We start from the raw sequence: 12609 nt of genomic DNA, 5'->3' as shown, positions 1-12609 counted from the left end.
CCCGAGCAATTATACAGGAGCGTCCAGAGAGATACAGGTGGAGATTTTCCTTTATTTGTTTTTACTTTGGAGAGAAAGGGCTAGAGCAAAAAAATGATGCCAAACACACCAGGCCTCAGAATGACCCCTGCATGTGCAGGACCCTGATGGGCGCTCACTCTGGATCTGGTGACTGACAAATGTGCCCCCCGAAGAGAATGACCCCACAACTGCAAAAGCCCCCTTGACCCTTCCCCTTTTTCTTAATTTCAAGGCCCTCACCCACACCCATCCCGGGTAGCCTTGTCATTCCCAATAAGTGGATCTCCTAGCAAATTGGGCTTTTACCTCCGTGGGCTCAGATCCCACCCCCAACCCCCAAATAAACATGCATCGCCTAGAGATAAAGGGAAATTGACACAGGATGCTGGAACGTGGAGAGACCACATGCTTTATTTTTCATCATCCTCCAGCTTGGGAGAAAGGTTGCCCTCCATCATACCAATGAGAGACAGGAAAAGGTGGTGAGGCCGCACCACCTTTCCCATTTCCCCAGGGGCCTGTGCCCATACCGCTCCTCACGCCCTGGCCCTGCCTGATTTTAAATGAACCCGGCAAGAAGCCTTCTACGTCTTCTCTCTGGAAAAAGACATTTGGGAGCTAGCAGATGTAGGGCTCAACCGAACTTTTAAACCAATCTTCTTACTCAGTTTCTGTTCAACCCAAAGGTCCATCTTGCTCTCCGAAGGAGATTTCTGATGCTTGAAGCCCCCAAACCTGGCTCCGTTGAGCAATCTGTGGGCCCCATTTAATGTTTTTAGTTGTAACCACCCAGCCTCCCTACATCCTCCCAGAGCCGTCTTGGGTTTCTCTCAGCATCTTCCCCCACGGTCTGCCGTGGTGCCCTGACGTGGAAGTGCCCAGGGTGGCAGGGGAAGTGTCAGGTGCCCTTGCTTTCTGTCCTCTCTTCATCAGCCGTCTGGGCGTTGCTGATGGCTCGAAGCTGCCCCTGGGCCGCAGGCTTCACCGATAGGACCAAGCGTTTTCGGAACGTCTCACAGAGCACGATGTACACAAAGGGGTTGAGGCAGCTGTTGGCATAGCCCAAGCTGATGGCCGCGTTGTACAGGTAGACAAAGGTGAGCGTCGGGCGGCTGATGGACAGCTGGGTCAGCTGAAGCACGTAGTAGGGCGCCCAGCACACAAAGAAAACCAGGCAGATAGCGATGGCCGTGCGGGTCACCCTCTTCGTCCGCAGCCGGATGCTGCGTTGAGAGGCGGGGGCCACGGAGGATGTCATGCGCTGCAGGATCCTCACATACGCGGCCGTGATGACCACGAAGGGCAGGGCAAAGGCCAGGAAAAACTGGTACAGGGTGAACCAGTAGAGGTCAGTGTCTGGGTTGGGCAGGCGGATGCCACAGCCCACGGTGCCTCCTGGGAAGGGGATAAGCCTGGCGTAGAGCCACACGGGGGTGATGCTGATGAAGGACAGGGCCCACAGGAGGCAGATCACCAGGGTGGCCACGGAGGGCTTCCGGAACTTGGTGGAGGAGATGGGGTGGACGGTGGCCAGGTAGCGGTCAATGGCCATGGCGGTCAGGATGTAGGTGCTGGTGAACTGACTGTTGGCGTCCATGGCCGTGATGAGGGTGCACATGGTCTCTCCAAAGTGCCAGACACCATTGCCCATGAGCTGGTGGATCATGAAGGGCATGCCCAGGAGAAAGAGGAGGTCCACCACCGAGAGGTTGATGATGAAGATGTCGGGGACGTTGCTGAACCAGTGCAGCTTGGATTTCTTCACCACCGCGAAGATGACCACGGAGTTCCCAATGATGCCCAGGAGGCAGATGGTACCGAACACCGAAGGCATGATGATGTTGACGTAAGAGACGCTCCCTGTGCGAGGCGGCAGCCCTGGGGACAGAAGGAGCGAGCGTCGACCATTTGACATGCACTCTGCTCTCTGAGGACTGACCTCCTACTGGCGTGCTCAGCCTCCAGCCATGAGCCTGCCCCCCATTCATTCTCCTGCCATTTCAGCTCAGGGCCCATCATTCATCTGGAATCCCCCATGCCACACTCCCTGCCCACACTGCTGCTAATCCTGCCCCCGTGCCCTCCTGCACCGGTTCCCTGGTCAATCCCATCAGGGTCTCCTGCACCACCTGTTTGTTGAAGGACCGGTCCTTTGCCTCCTGCATTTTCTCAGAAGTCACAGAGTCAAGAACCACAGCAGTCTGCAGAGAATTGTTCTGTGGGCCTCTGGGCTTCACCAGGAAACATCATCAAAACAGCCAGCAGGACATGAAACTGTGAGCATGTGTGGGTGTGTGCATGTGTTTTCTCCTTTCCTATTTGCAGCCCTGATCATTTCATTTCAGGAGTCGCTGGTTGAAAGCTGGGTACTGATTCCTGGACATCTCTGTGGGTGACTGTCTGTCTCCTGGAGGCTTTTGCCCATCAGGCCCACAGCCCTCCCCTCTCCTGGGTTCCTATCCGGGATTTCCTTGGTCCCTATCTTCTGAGCCTGGGCTTCCCAGGCTTCCTGAGTGACCAGAGACTGAAGCTGTGTGTTGCAGCCCAGCCACCCTAGAATTTTCTCTATGCAAACCTTTCCTCTTTTTTCTTCCTCCTCTTATCCTTCAAAGCTAGAATTCCAGGGCATCTGAACGCTGGAAATGTCCTCGCATCTCTGTGAGTTATCCCTTCCCACGCCTCTCCGAGGAGGCAGTAAGGATGTTTCAGACCCCATCACACGTAGTTCGAGCGAAAAGCCAACGGGATCAGTGAATGAGTGAGCCTCCAGCTATCTCCCTACATACCACCCTCCAGCTTCTCTTGCTTGCTTTTCTAGCCTGGAATATTTTCTGCAAAGCATCTTTGGAACTCCTGGCAGCTCTCCCCTGCCTCCCTCGCGGCTGGCCACCATCCCCGGCCACTTCCGAGTGTGCCTTTGCCCGCTTCTCTGTCCCTGCCGTTTCATTCTCGTCCCCTTTTCCCCTGCCCCTCCGGGCAAAGCATACTGCACATTTTATCCCCAAGAACTGTAATAAAGTTTCGCCAGCAGTTTGGCTTAGAGGTGAAATCTTCCCATTTCCCACCCCCGGCGCAGAGGAGGGAGAACTCCCCTCCAACACGTCTCACCGGCCGTGGTGAGGTTATCCGGGCCATCCGAGGTGTTGCTGGCATTGGGGCCGGTGGGCAGCAGCGAGGCTTCCAGGTCCATCCCGCCGGCGCCGGCGCCCGCTCGCCCGTCGGCCCACGCAGGCTGCGGCAGCCTCCCGCGCCGACCGCTGCCTCCCGTGCCCCGGCCCCCCGGAGCCCCGCCGTCTGGAGGGGGGTCTTCCTAGACAGTCCGGCAGCCTCTGCTGCCTCCGCTGCCCACCGCTCTCCCCTCACTCCTTCCCCGGCTCCCACTGACATCACCTAGACACATTAACATTCGGAGGCAGATGCGCGTTAACCTCTTCGGTCCTGCGCCGCAGCAGCTCCAGCTTCCGACTGCCTGCAGAGCCCAGCGGCCGGAGCCGGGCTCAGGCATCCCCATCAGGGACGGGGCTTCCTTCCCTCTGGCACTTGGGCTGTGTCTCCTGTGCCACCGGGGGTGCTGCTTCCCTCACGTGAGGCTACAAGACTCTGCAAAGGCAAGGAGCCCGGCCAGCCCCTCACCCCAGGTACCGGTGCCTGGGCCACCGGGCCGGGGGCCGGGGGTGGCTGGGAGCAGAGCTTGGGAAGGGAAGGCTTGAACCACAGCACGCCTGCCCCCAGGCCACCCTCGGCCCCTTCCCAGCGCCCCGATGGATTCCAGCCTTCAGAAGCTGAGGAGTTGTTGGCTGCTGAGCCCTTGCAGGCACTCAGAGGCGGTTCAGGTCACCCCATGTTGGTGATGGCCAGGGTCTCGGGGACCAGAAGGGGACAAACTCCCTTCTGCCCAGGATCAGCATGGACCAGGCTTAGAGAGATGCTCTTAGGTCCTTGAGGTTTTACCTGGAACTCCTTGAGAGAAATTTCAGAACAAAGACCCCCAAAGGGATCATCAGGAACAGCCTGAGAGGGCAAAGCATTCAGTGGATTCTCGGCACAGGCATCCTGCTGCCAGCCTCTGGTGTCCCTCAGAGCCCAGAGTCACCACCAGACCCGCTGCCGGACTCAGGAGCCGTGGGTTCAAGGTAACCACAGTCTGATCCATACGTACTTCTTCAGTCTTATTTATTTATTTGCTTCATCCAACAAATATTTATTGAGCACTTACTACTTGCCAAGCACTGTTCTAGGTTCTGCAGTGAAAAAACAACAAAGTCCTTGAGTCCCTGTCTTCATGATGATTGCTTTTAAGTTGGGGGTGGGAGAGCAGGCAGAAAATATACCCCCCTAAAAAGACAATTTATGATATTGGTGATCAGTGCTATAAAAAACTTAAAGCAGGGTGAGGGGGACAGGGAATACTGGGGGAGGGGGAGAGGTTACTACTTTACATACGAAGGTCTCTCGGGAAGAGTCCTGAAGGAAGTAAAGAAGCGTGCTTGGAAATATCTGGAGGAAGAGCATTCCAGGCAGCAGAAATAGCCAGTGCAAAGGCCCTGAGGCAGGAGTGTGTTGGGTATCTCTGGAGAACTGTGGCTATAGTAGAGCAAAGGGGAGAGTAGCAGGAGGAACTAGCGGAATGGCAGATTCTGTCAGGCCTTAGCCCTTGTCCTGGGACAAGGACTTATGTGCACGTGGCTCTTCTGAGAGATGAACCAAGGAGCAGCCGTGAGGGAGTGGGGACAACAAGACAGGAAAGAAGACGAAGCCAACAGAAGGTGCATTATCAACTTCACCGCTGTGGGCAATGGGAGCTTGCATTTACCAGGGTCCTTGAAAAGTGCACAGACTGTTTCCCAGAATCATCTGCCTGAAGGATGGGGGGCAGGAACATTTTCTCAGTTGCCTCGACCCCCACTGGTTGAGTGTTGCCACTGGGGCGTTGACTGTGCGCTCCTGGGTGCATGGGCGGAGCAGGCTGCTACGGCATCAGATGTGGCACAGAACGACTTTTGATGTGCAGCTCACACTTGAGGCGAGAGGCTGTTGGCACAAGGTGAATCTTGTGCTGGAGCCAAGAGGGCTCTGAGAGCGCTGACGTCCTGGGTGAAAAGCGAACAGACCCAAGGTGCATGCCGGAGGCAAGACACATGAGCACAAGACCAGCTGAGCTCACACACACCTGTCTGCTGCAGCTGGAGTCAAAGTCAGAGGTAGCCGAGGGAGATGTGACAAGGGTGACCAGAAGCATCCAATATAAAAGACTATTGCAATAATCCAAGTGAAATAGGATGGTATCTTAGACCGGGGAGGTGGGGGTGGGGAGAAATGGTGGGTTTCTGTACATTATGTAGAGCCCAGAGGATTTGTTGCAGATTAGACCAGAAATGTACGAGAGAAAGAGGCATCAGGGATGACTCCTAGGTTTTTGGCCCAAACTACTGGCAGAATAGAGATAGGGAAGTCTGCAGGAGGAGAAGATTTGGAGGAGAAATGAAGAGTTCTGTTTGGATACGTTACATTTGAGACGTCTGTTAACATCTGAGAGAAAATGTTGGGTCGTGTTGGATGTGAGCCAGAAATTCCGAGGAGAGGTCATGCCTGGAGCTATGAAGTTAAATTGATGACACTGGATGAGCTCACCTAGAGGGTGAGGGTGACTGGAAAAGAGTTGTGAGGACTCGGCTCTGGGGCATTTCAGAATTTACAGGCTGGGAACATGAGCCTTACAGCCCACTATTTCATCCTCTTCCACCTGCCATAGTCTTCCCACCTCTATCCATCCACCCACCCATCCATCCATCCTTTCATCCAGCAAATCATTCTTGAGCCTCTGCTATATACCAGGCACTGTGCTAGGCTCTGTGGATACAGTGAAAAAAAACAAACAAGTGCCTGGTATCAAGGAGCTTCAACGACAGAGTGGTGAGAGACAGAGAATAACAAGCAAGCCAATAAGTAAACAAAATATCCTGCTCAACGCTTAGATCCAGACGAGTCCAGGTAACTTAATCATGAAGGGATTTAGGTGTTTATAAAAGCACGGCTCCGGAACTATGCCACCCCTGCACTAGCAAAATGACTCTGCCTGATTGGAGAAATTTAAACCATGACTGAGCAGCAAGGGAATCTGGGAAGGGTAAGTTTTAGATTTCTGGCCTTTGCATGTTAGGTGTGGGGTTGATGGAGGGGCTGAACAGTCAATCCACAATGGCAGATGACTTGTGTGGTAGGGAATGAATGGGATGATGGGAGTGACTGGGGTCCTTTAAAGAGGAGAGTTAAGGACGTCCTCTTTGAGGAGGCATTCAGGTAGAATCCTCAGCATCCTCTTCACTACAAATGACTAACTTAAACCATGTCTCACTCTCCTTGCCAGTGACCGTTTTAGGGCTGAGCATCCCTCCTGGATGCCCATGTGCACCTCTCAAATCGTCTTGGCCACACCTAGTTTATATTCCATCCATTGCTGCAATGACCCTGCTCAGCACAGTCCCTGACCAAGTTCAGGTATAGGTACAGGTGTACCAAACTCAGGTGCAGGTATGACCTGATGGTGCTTTGCCCTAGGCCTGCACCATGTGCTTTTTACCCTCTGTCCCAGTTCTCTCTGTTGCTGTCGTGACTTAGAATATAGGACCCCACAGAATGCCCACGCCAGAGCAACCTGGAAGTACGGGGAGAGTTCACTCCTTAGGGTGAACCGTTGGCCAATGGGGGGTGGGAACCACAGAAAGATGCTTTTCCCATTTTCCCCTTTTCCTGAGACACATTTCACATGGCTTCTCCGGGATCCCATGAGGTACAGCATCTGGTCCCTTGTAGTGGTGGACAAGCCCACACCGCTCACCAACTCCTCCTGAGAACAGAACTTTTGACCTACTCTCCTCCAAGCCATCTGGCTTTTGACCTGCTGCTCAGCTCTGCCCAGCACAATCACGAGGAAGATCAGGCCTACGTACAGCAATAAACCCTTTCCCTCCTATCCATGTGCCCCCACTCACCATGCCCTACCCAGGGTACCCCAAGGGTTTGGTGTATCTCCCTGACTGCCCCCGTGGTAATATCCACCTGCCCTGTACTTTTCAGGACTTGGCTGTCATCTGCATGTTTTGAAGTCTTACTGGGGTCACTGCATCGGATTCTCACTTGCTCCCCTCACTCCTGCCTTGCCCCTTACACTATACTCCCTACCAAACAGCAGGAGTATTCTTGTTAAGATAGAAATTTCAGGGGAATTCCCTGGTGGTCCAATGGTTAGGACTTGGTGCTTTCACTGCTGGGGCCAGAGTTTGATCCCTGGTCAGGGAACTAAGATCCTGCATGCTGCACGGTGCAACCAAAAAAAAAAAAAGATAGACATTTCATCACCCTACATTGTTGAAAACACTTTAGTGGTTCCCAATTGCTTACAGAATAAAGTCAACCCCCTAACAGAATGTAATGGACATGATATTTTTTGGTACCCAGGGTTGATCCCCCGGAAAACCACGGCCTTGAGAAGTTCTTTGGGAGGGGCAGTAGTAGCACCTCTAAACAGTCCTTGGTGGGAGCTGCTGGTGGGAAAAGCAGCAGGTGAAGTGGGCTTCCTTATTTCCGTGGGGATGTGTAGACCCTGGAGTGGGAGAAACCAAGTAGCAGCACTTTCCAGAGGAAAGTGAGCATGGTTATTATAATAGGCGGGGCCAGTGGAGTTACCCAGATTGGCTGCCCTGCAGAGGCTGATGTGGCTAATTGATCATGGAGTTCCTAAAACCAAAATATATGAGCAGCCCTTCACTAAGTTCCTACTTGATCTGTATATCTGAAAAAACCTTCAGGTCTGATAAGCAGAGCTCTGACTTTAGCCACTTGGCTCTACTGGTCAGAGTGGGAATTAAGGTGGATCGAGTAATAAATGGAGTTTGACTGGAATGACTTAACAATAGTCCCCGTGGACCTCCAAAGCTATTTGTTTCCCTGCCCCTACTTCTATAGCTGGAATAGATAATCCCAGCCATTGGCAGAACTACTGTATTGGCTCTTGGATTGGCAGAGTAAGGGATCTGATGAGGAGAGAAGTCAAATGGAAATCCCTCTTTACTAAAGTGATAAGCCAAAAGCAATATTGCACCCCCTGGGGGATTGAAGAGATTAATGGTATCATCAAGGCCTTTAAAGATGCAAGGTGGTGATTTTATCACATTCCCACTTCACTCTCAGTTTGTCCAGTGGAGAAGGCAGATGGGTGTCAGGGAATGCCAGTGTGTTACTATAAATATAATTATGTGGTGACTCCAATTGCAGCTGCTATTTCAGATGTGGTATCGTCGTTGGGGAAGATAAATACAGTCCCTGACACCTGGTATGCAGTTATTGATCTAGCAAATGCCTTTTTCTGTATTCCAAGAAGCAGAAAAGATCAGAAACCCTGCCTTTTTTTTTTGTGAGGGTCATCAGCGCACCTTTCCCATCTTGCCTCGGGACTTCATTATCTCTTTTGATGGCTCTTCGATTCTCAGACTTTGAACACTTCAAATGCCATGAAAATACAAAGGTCTGACATCTCAGTAAAGGTTTGGGGTCCAGTGTTCTGCACATGTCATGATCTTCCCTCCGAAGGAAAGCTCAGTTTACCCGACATTCCCTACCCCAAAAGAGGAGCCCCTGGAGACACACAGTTGGAAAAGGGAACAGCAATTCCCCAAAGGAGCAGGGAGCAGAGGGGTGCTGGACATGCAAGACCAAGGGCAGCCAAGTCCACGAAGTCTCCCCTGTTAGGTCTGGCACGCCTTGCATGCAGGCACTGTGGCTCTTATTCTAGTGCCAGGCACAGCTGCCATGTCAGTCAGTGGATTCCGAGTACACCCCAGGTCCCCTGCTCCAACCTGGCACCCTGCCTTTGGACATTTGCATTGTGCCCTGTACTTTTTCTTCACAGCAGTCATCACAGTTGTAACCAGACGTTTATTTATTGTATAGTTGATGATTGAATGCCTTTCCCTCACTAGATTATAACTTCCAGGGAGGCAGAGACCATGTCTGTCTTACCTTACTGCATCTCCTGGGCCTCGCCCAGCGCCGGGTACACGTTAGACATTCAGTAAATCTTGGGTGAATGAACGGCTAGTAGAGGGATCTAAGTGAAAGCCCCTGGCACAGAGGTGGGCAGAGGGGAGGGGAGCACAGCAATACGTATATTTTACCACAATTTAAAAGTGTGTTAAACAAACCCAGTCAATGAATCTGCTTACCCAAATGTGTTTCTGCAGAAATTTAGAAAATGCTGGCAATAGGAAAGCCATGTTACAGGCCTTAAAAACATTGAAGTCATTAAGGCCCCTGAAAATGGCTAGAAGACATTTTAATGATGGGAAGCATTTTCATAAGACATGTGCTAATTTTTTAAAGCTTTACTATAACTAGTGTTAACAACTTAGTGGAGTTGCCAAATATTAGTAAAATCGCATATGTTTTTTTTTAGGACTGTGGCGAAGAGTCTCAGGCCAAGGATGTCGCTGAGGAGTACTTCAAATGCAAGAAATGATCAAGTAAAAAACTGGGCTCTTGTTCCTCAAAAAATAAATACAATACAATAAAAATACATTAAACAGTTTAAGAATGGTATCACATATAGTAATTGAGTCAAGAGCTTTTTATAAGATTTCAAAAGCCTAATATATGTCATATTCTTATAAACTGCAGCTCCAAGGCGTGCTCAGTTAAATATCCTTTCTTAATAAACATGGAAAAACTAAAACACCACCACCACTCTGGGCCCCAGAGATTTCAACACATCAGGCCACATGGAAACCTGGGGCAGCTTTGCAACATCTTTGGGAGAACAGATCAAGATAGGTCACTTGCCTTCTCTGTGGGCACCTAGCCCTCGCGCTATTCAAGAGAGAATCTGATTTTTTTTGCCTCTATCAAATATTAGGAATTCATGTTGGACAGCAAGTCTCCTCAAACCACAGGCCTGTGACCAGAGGAAAAAAGCTGCCTTCACTTGCCAGGAATTGTAAATTGTACTAACTGCATGTAGAAATTGCTGTTTAAGGCCTGCTTTCCTTAAAATGGAGCTGTGTGGTATTTGACACGAGTGACAAAACAATGCAGTGAGGGAACGAATAGACTTTTCAACAAATGATGCTGGGACAACTGAGATCCACACACACGAAAATGACATTAGACCCCTACCTCACACCATATGCAAAAACCAACTTAAAATGGATCAGAGACCTAAATGAAATAACTAAAACTATAAAACTCTGAGAAGAAAATATAGGGGTAAATGTTCATGACCTTGGGTTAGACAAAGCCTTCTTAGATATGACCAAAAGCTCAAGCAAGAAAACATAGATAAATTAGACTTCATCAAAATTTAAAACTTTTGTGCTTCAAAGGACACCATCAAGAAAGTGAAAAAACCCACAGAATGGGAGAAAATCTTTGCAAATCATATCTGTAATAAGGGACTTGTAGCTAGAGTATATGAAGAACTCTTACAACTCAATAGTAAACCGACAAATAATCCAATTTTAAAATGAGCAAGGTATCTGAGGAGACATTTCTCCAAAGGAGATATACAAATGGTTAATAAGCACGTGAAAAGATGCTCAACATCATTAGACATTAGGAAAATGCAAGTCAAAACCACAATGAGGAATATATTTAATGCCACTGAATTATACACTTAGAAATAGTTAAAATCATAAATATTATGTTACATACATTTTATCACAATAAGACAAACACCATGAGATACTACTTCACACCCACTAGAATAGCTATTATAAATATGACAGATCATAACAAGTGTTGGCAAGGATGTGGAGAATTGGAATCCTCATACATTGTTGGTAGGAATGTAAAAAGGTGCAGCCACGTTCAAAAACATTTCCTCAACATGTTAAAGTCACTGCATGACCCAGCAAGTCCACTCCTGGGTCTATACCCAAGAGAAATGAAAACATGTCCACACAAATGTTCATAGCAGCATTAGTCACGATAGCTAAAAATTTGAAGCAACCCAAATATCCATGCACTGAATGGATAAGTAAAACGTAGTATAACCATACAATAGAATATTATTCAGCCATAAAAAAGAACGACGGGGGAATTCCCTGGTGGTCCAATGGTTAGGACTCCGTGCTCTCACTGCTGAGGGCCCGAGTTTGAACCCTGGTCTGGTTGGGGAACTAAAATCCCACAAGCCACGCAGCACAGCCAAAAAAAAAAGAAGTACTGATACATGCTACAGCATGGATGAACCTTGAAATCGTTATGCTAAGTGAAAGAAGCCAGTCACAAAGATGACGTATCTTATTATTCTATGTGAAATGCCCAGCATAGGCAATATTTATTGAGATATAGAGTAGATTAGCGATTGCCTGGGAGGAAAGTGGTGGTGGGGGGGAAGGGAATGACTGCTAATGACTAGGAGTCCTCCTATGGGGTGATGAAAATATTCCACTATCTATTGTGGTGATGGTTACACCACTCTGTGAATATAGTAAAAACCATCCAATTGTACACTTCAAAAGGATTATTTTACGGTATGTGAATTATATTTCAATAAATCTGTTTTGAAAAGGTTGGTGGGGGTCCAAGGGCTGGGGCCAGAGGAAGGGTTGAGAAATGCCTGGTCTCTTCTTCCATCCTCAGGGCAAATGTCTACTCTTTGTCTCCCTCTTCGCCATGCCTCCTGGGAACCTCATCCAGCTACATCTTGCCAACCTTTCAGAGGATATTGGGGCTGCCCATTGGGAACCACCTTGAACACTCCGCTGAAAGGGACTTCCTGGGAACACCTTGGACATCCGAATTGCAGTGTGAAGTTGGGTTTCAGCTGATTCTGCCGACGATGTTGGAGTTGGTACTCGGATGAGTTTACACCTTGGCTCTGCTGCTCACTTGCTGTGTCATCCAGTAAGTCTCTGACCTGCTCAGTGCCAAATGGGAACTGGAGTAAAGTGAGCCTGCCTCAGGATTCTCCTTGCTGTGGGAGCTTTTTTTTTTTTTTTGGCAAAATGATAGTAACTAACATTTGCACAGCCTTTTTTGCACACATGCCTTATCTTAGCTGACCCTGTGGAATAGATATGATCCCCAGTGCAGATGTGGAAACGGAGGTACAGAGAGTTGGGTGAGTTTCCCAGAGCCGTCCAGCTGGCACAGTGGTGCTGGGCCCCAAGCCTTGGCCTTCGGCTTTTCTGACTCCAAATTCTGCGCTCGTTCCTCTCCACGGAACTCCCTTGTGTTGACACTTTCTTTCTACTTCTAAAATGCCTACATGGAGAAAAACAATTTTCAAATTGGTGCCAACTGCTGTGTTTTCAGCCCTTGGAGACAGCCCCTCTCCGACCATCCCTCTCTGGCCATTTGCCTGCTCTAGGCCTCCTGCCCATTTCAGTTCTGCAGAGAATCTGGGCCCTGATTTCACCCAACTGAACAGGGCTGGGCTGGCTCACCCTGTGACAGTGGGTGAATGTTTCCAGGAAGGACTGAGGTGGGGGTGGAATGAGAGCCCAGTTTTTTTTAAAAGAACTTTAATCTCCAGTCTTTGATTATGGCACACAGGACCCTTCATGATCTGGCCTCTGCCCGCCCCTATGCCCA

The 12609-nt window shown here is 49.6% G+C and overlaps 1 protein-coding gene, 1 long non-coding RNA gene and 1 other non-coding gene across 3 annotated transcripts; 2 read left to right on the top strand and 1 right to left on the bottom strand.

The window, feature by feature from the left end:
* Nucleotides 1-404: 404 nt before the first annotated feature.
* MCHR1 (melanin concentrating hormone receptor 1) lies at nt 405-3769 on the bottom strand. The gene is made up of 2 exons (XM_068561622.1): nt 3130-3769; nt 405-1899 (listed from the first exon to the last, which is right to left on the bottom strand). Exons 1-2 carry the CDS (start codon nt 3209-3211, stop codon nt 920-922), a joined length of 1062 nt encoding a protein of 353 aa, XP_068417723.1. The 5' UTR covers nt 3212-3769; the 3' UTR covers nt 405-919.
* On the top strand, nt 3108-12390 carry LOC137775608 (uncharacterized). The gene is made up of 3 exons (XR_011076048.1): nt 3108-4154; nt 9473-9539; nt 11656-12390. It is a non-coding gene; the product is annotated as an uncharacterized lncRNA (long non-coding RNA).
* Nucleotides 9219-9348, top strand: LOC137775991 (small nucleolar RNA SNORA33). Its single transcript, XR_011076116.1, has one exon. It is a non-coding gene; the product is annotated as a small nucleolar RNA SNORA33 (small nucleolar RNA).
* Nucleotides 12391-12609: the final 219 nt, after the last annotated feature.

This window comes from Eschrichtius robustus, chromosome 13 (assembly GCF_028021215.1).
Source record: "Eschrichtius robustus isolate mEscRob2 chromosome 13, mEscRob2.pri, whole genome shotgun sequence".
Classification (NCBI taxonomy): domain Eukaryota; kingdom Metazoa; phylum Chordata; class Mammalia; order Artiodactyla; family Eschrichtiidae; genus Eschrichtius; species Eschrichtius robustus.
Note: the sequence above shows the minus strand (reverse complement) of the source record. Positions and strands in the feature narration are given on the sequence as shown.

Excerpts from the sequence above, each read along its gene's own strand:
- MCHR1 (XM_068561622.1), bottom strand. The coding sequence starts at position 3,211 with ATGGACCTGGAAGCCTCGCTGCTGCCCACCGGCCCCAATGCCAGCAAC. Across the intron at positions 1,900-3,129 it reads GGATAACCTCACCACGGCCG|GGCTGCCGCCTCGCACAGGG; the intron begins GTGAGACGTGTT and ends TTCTGTCCCCAG.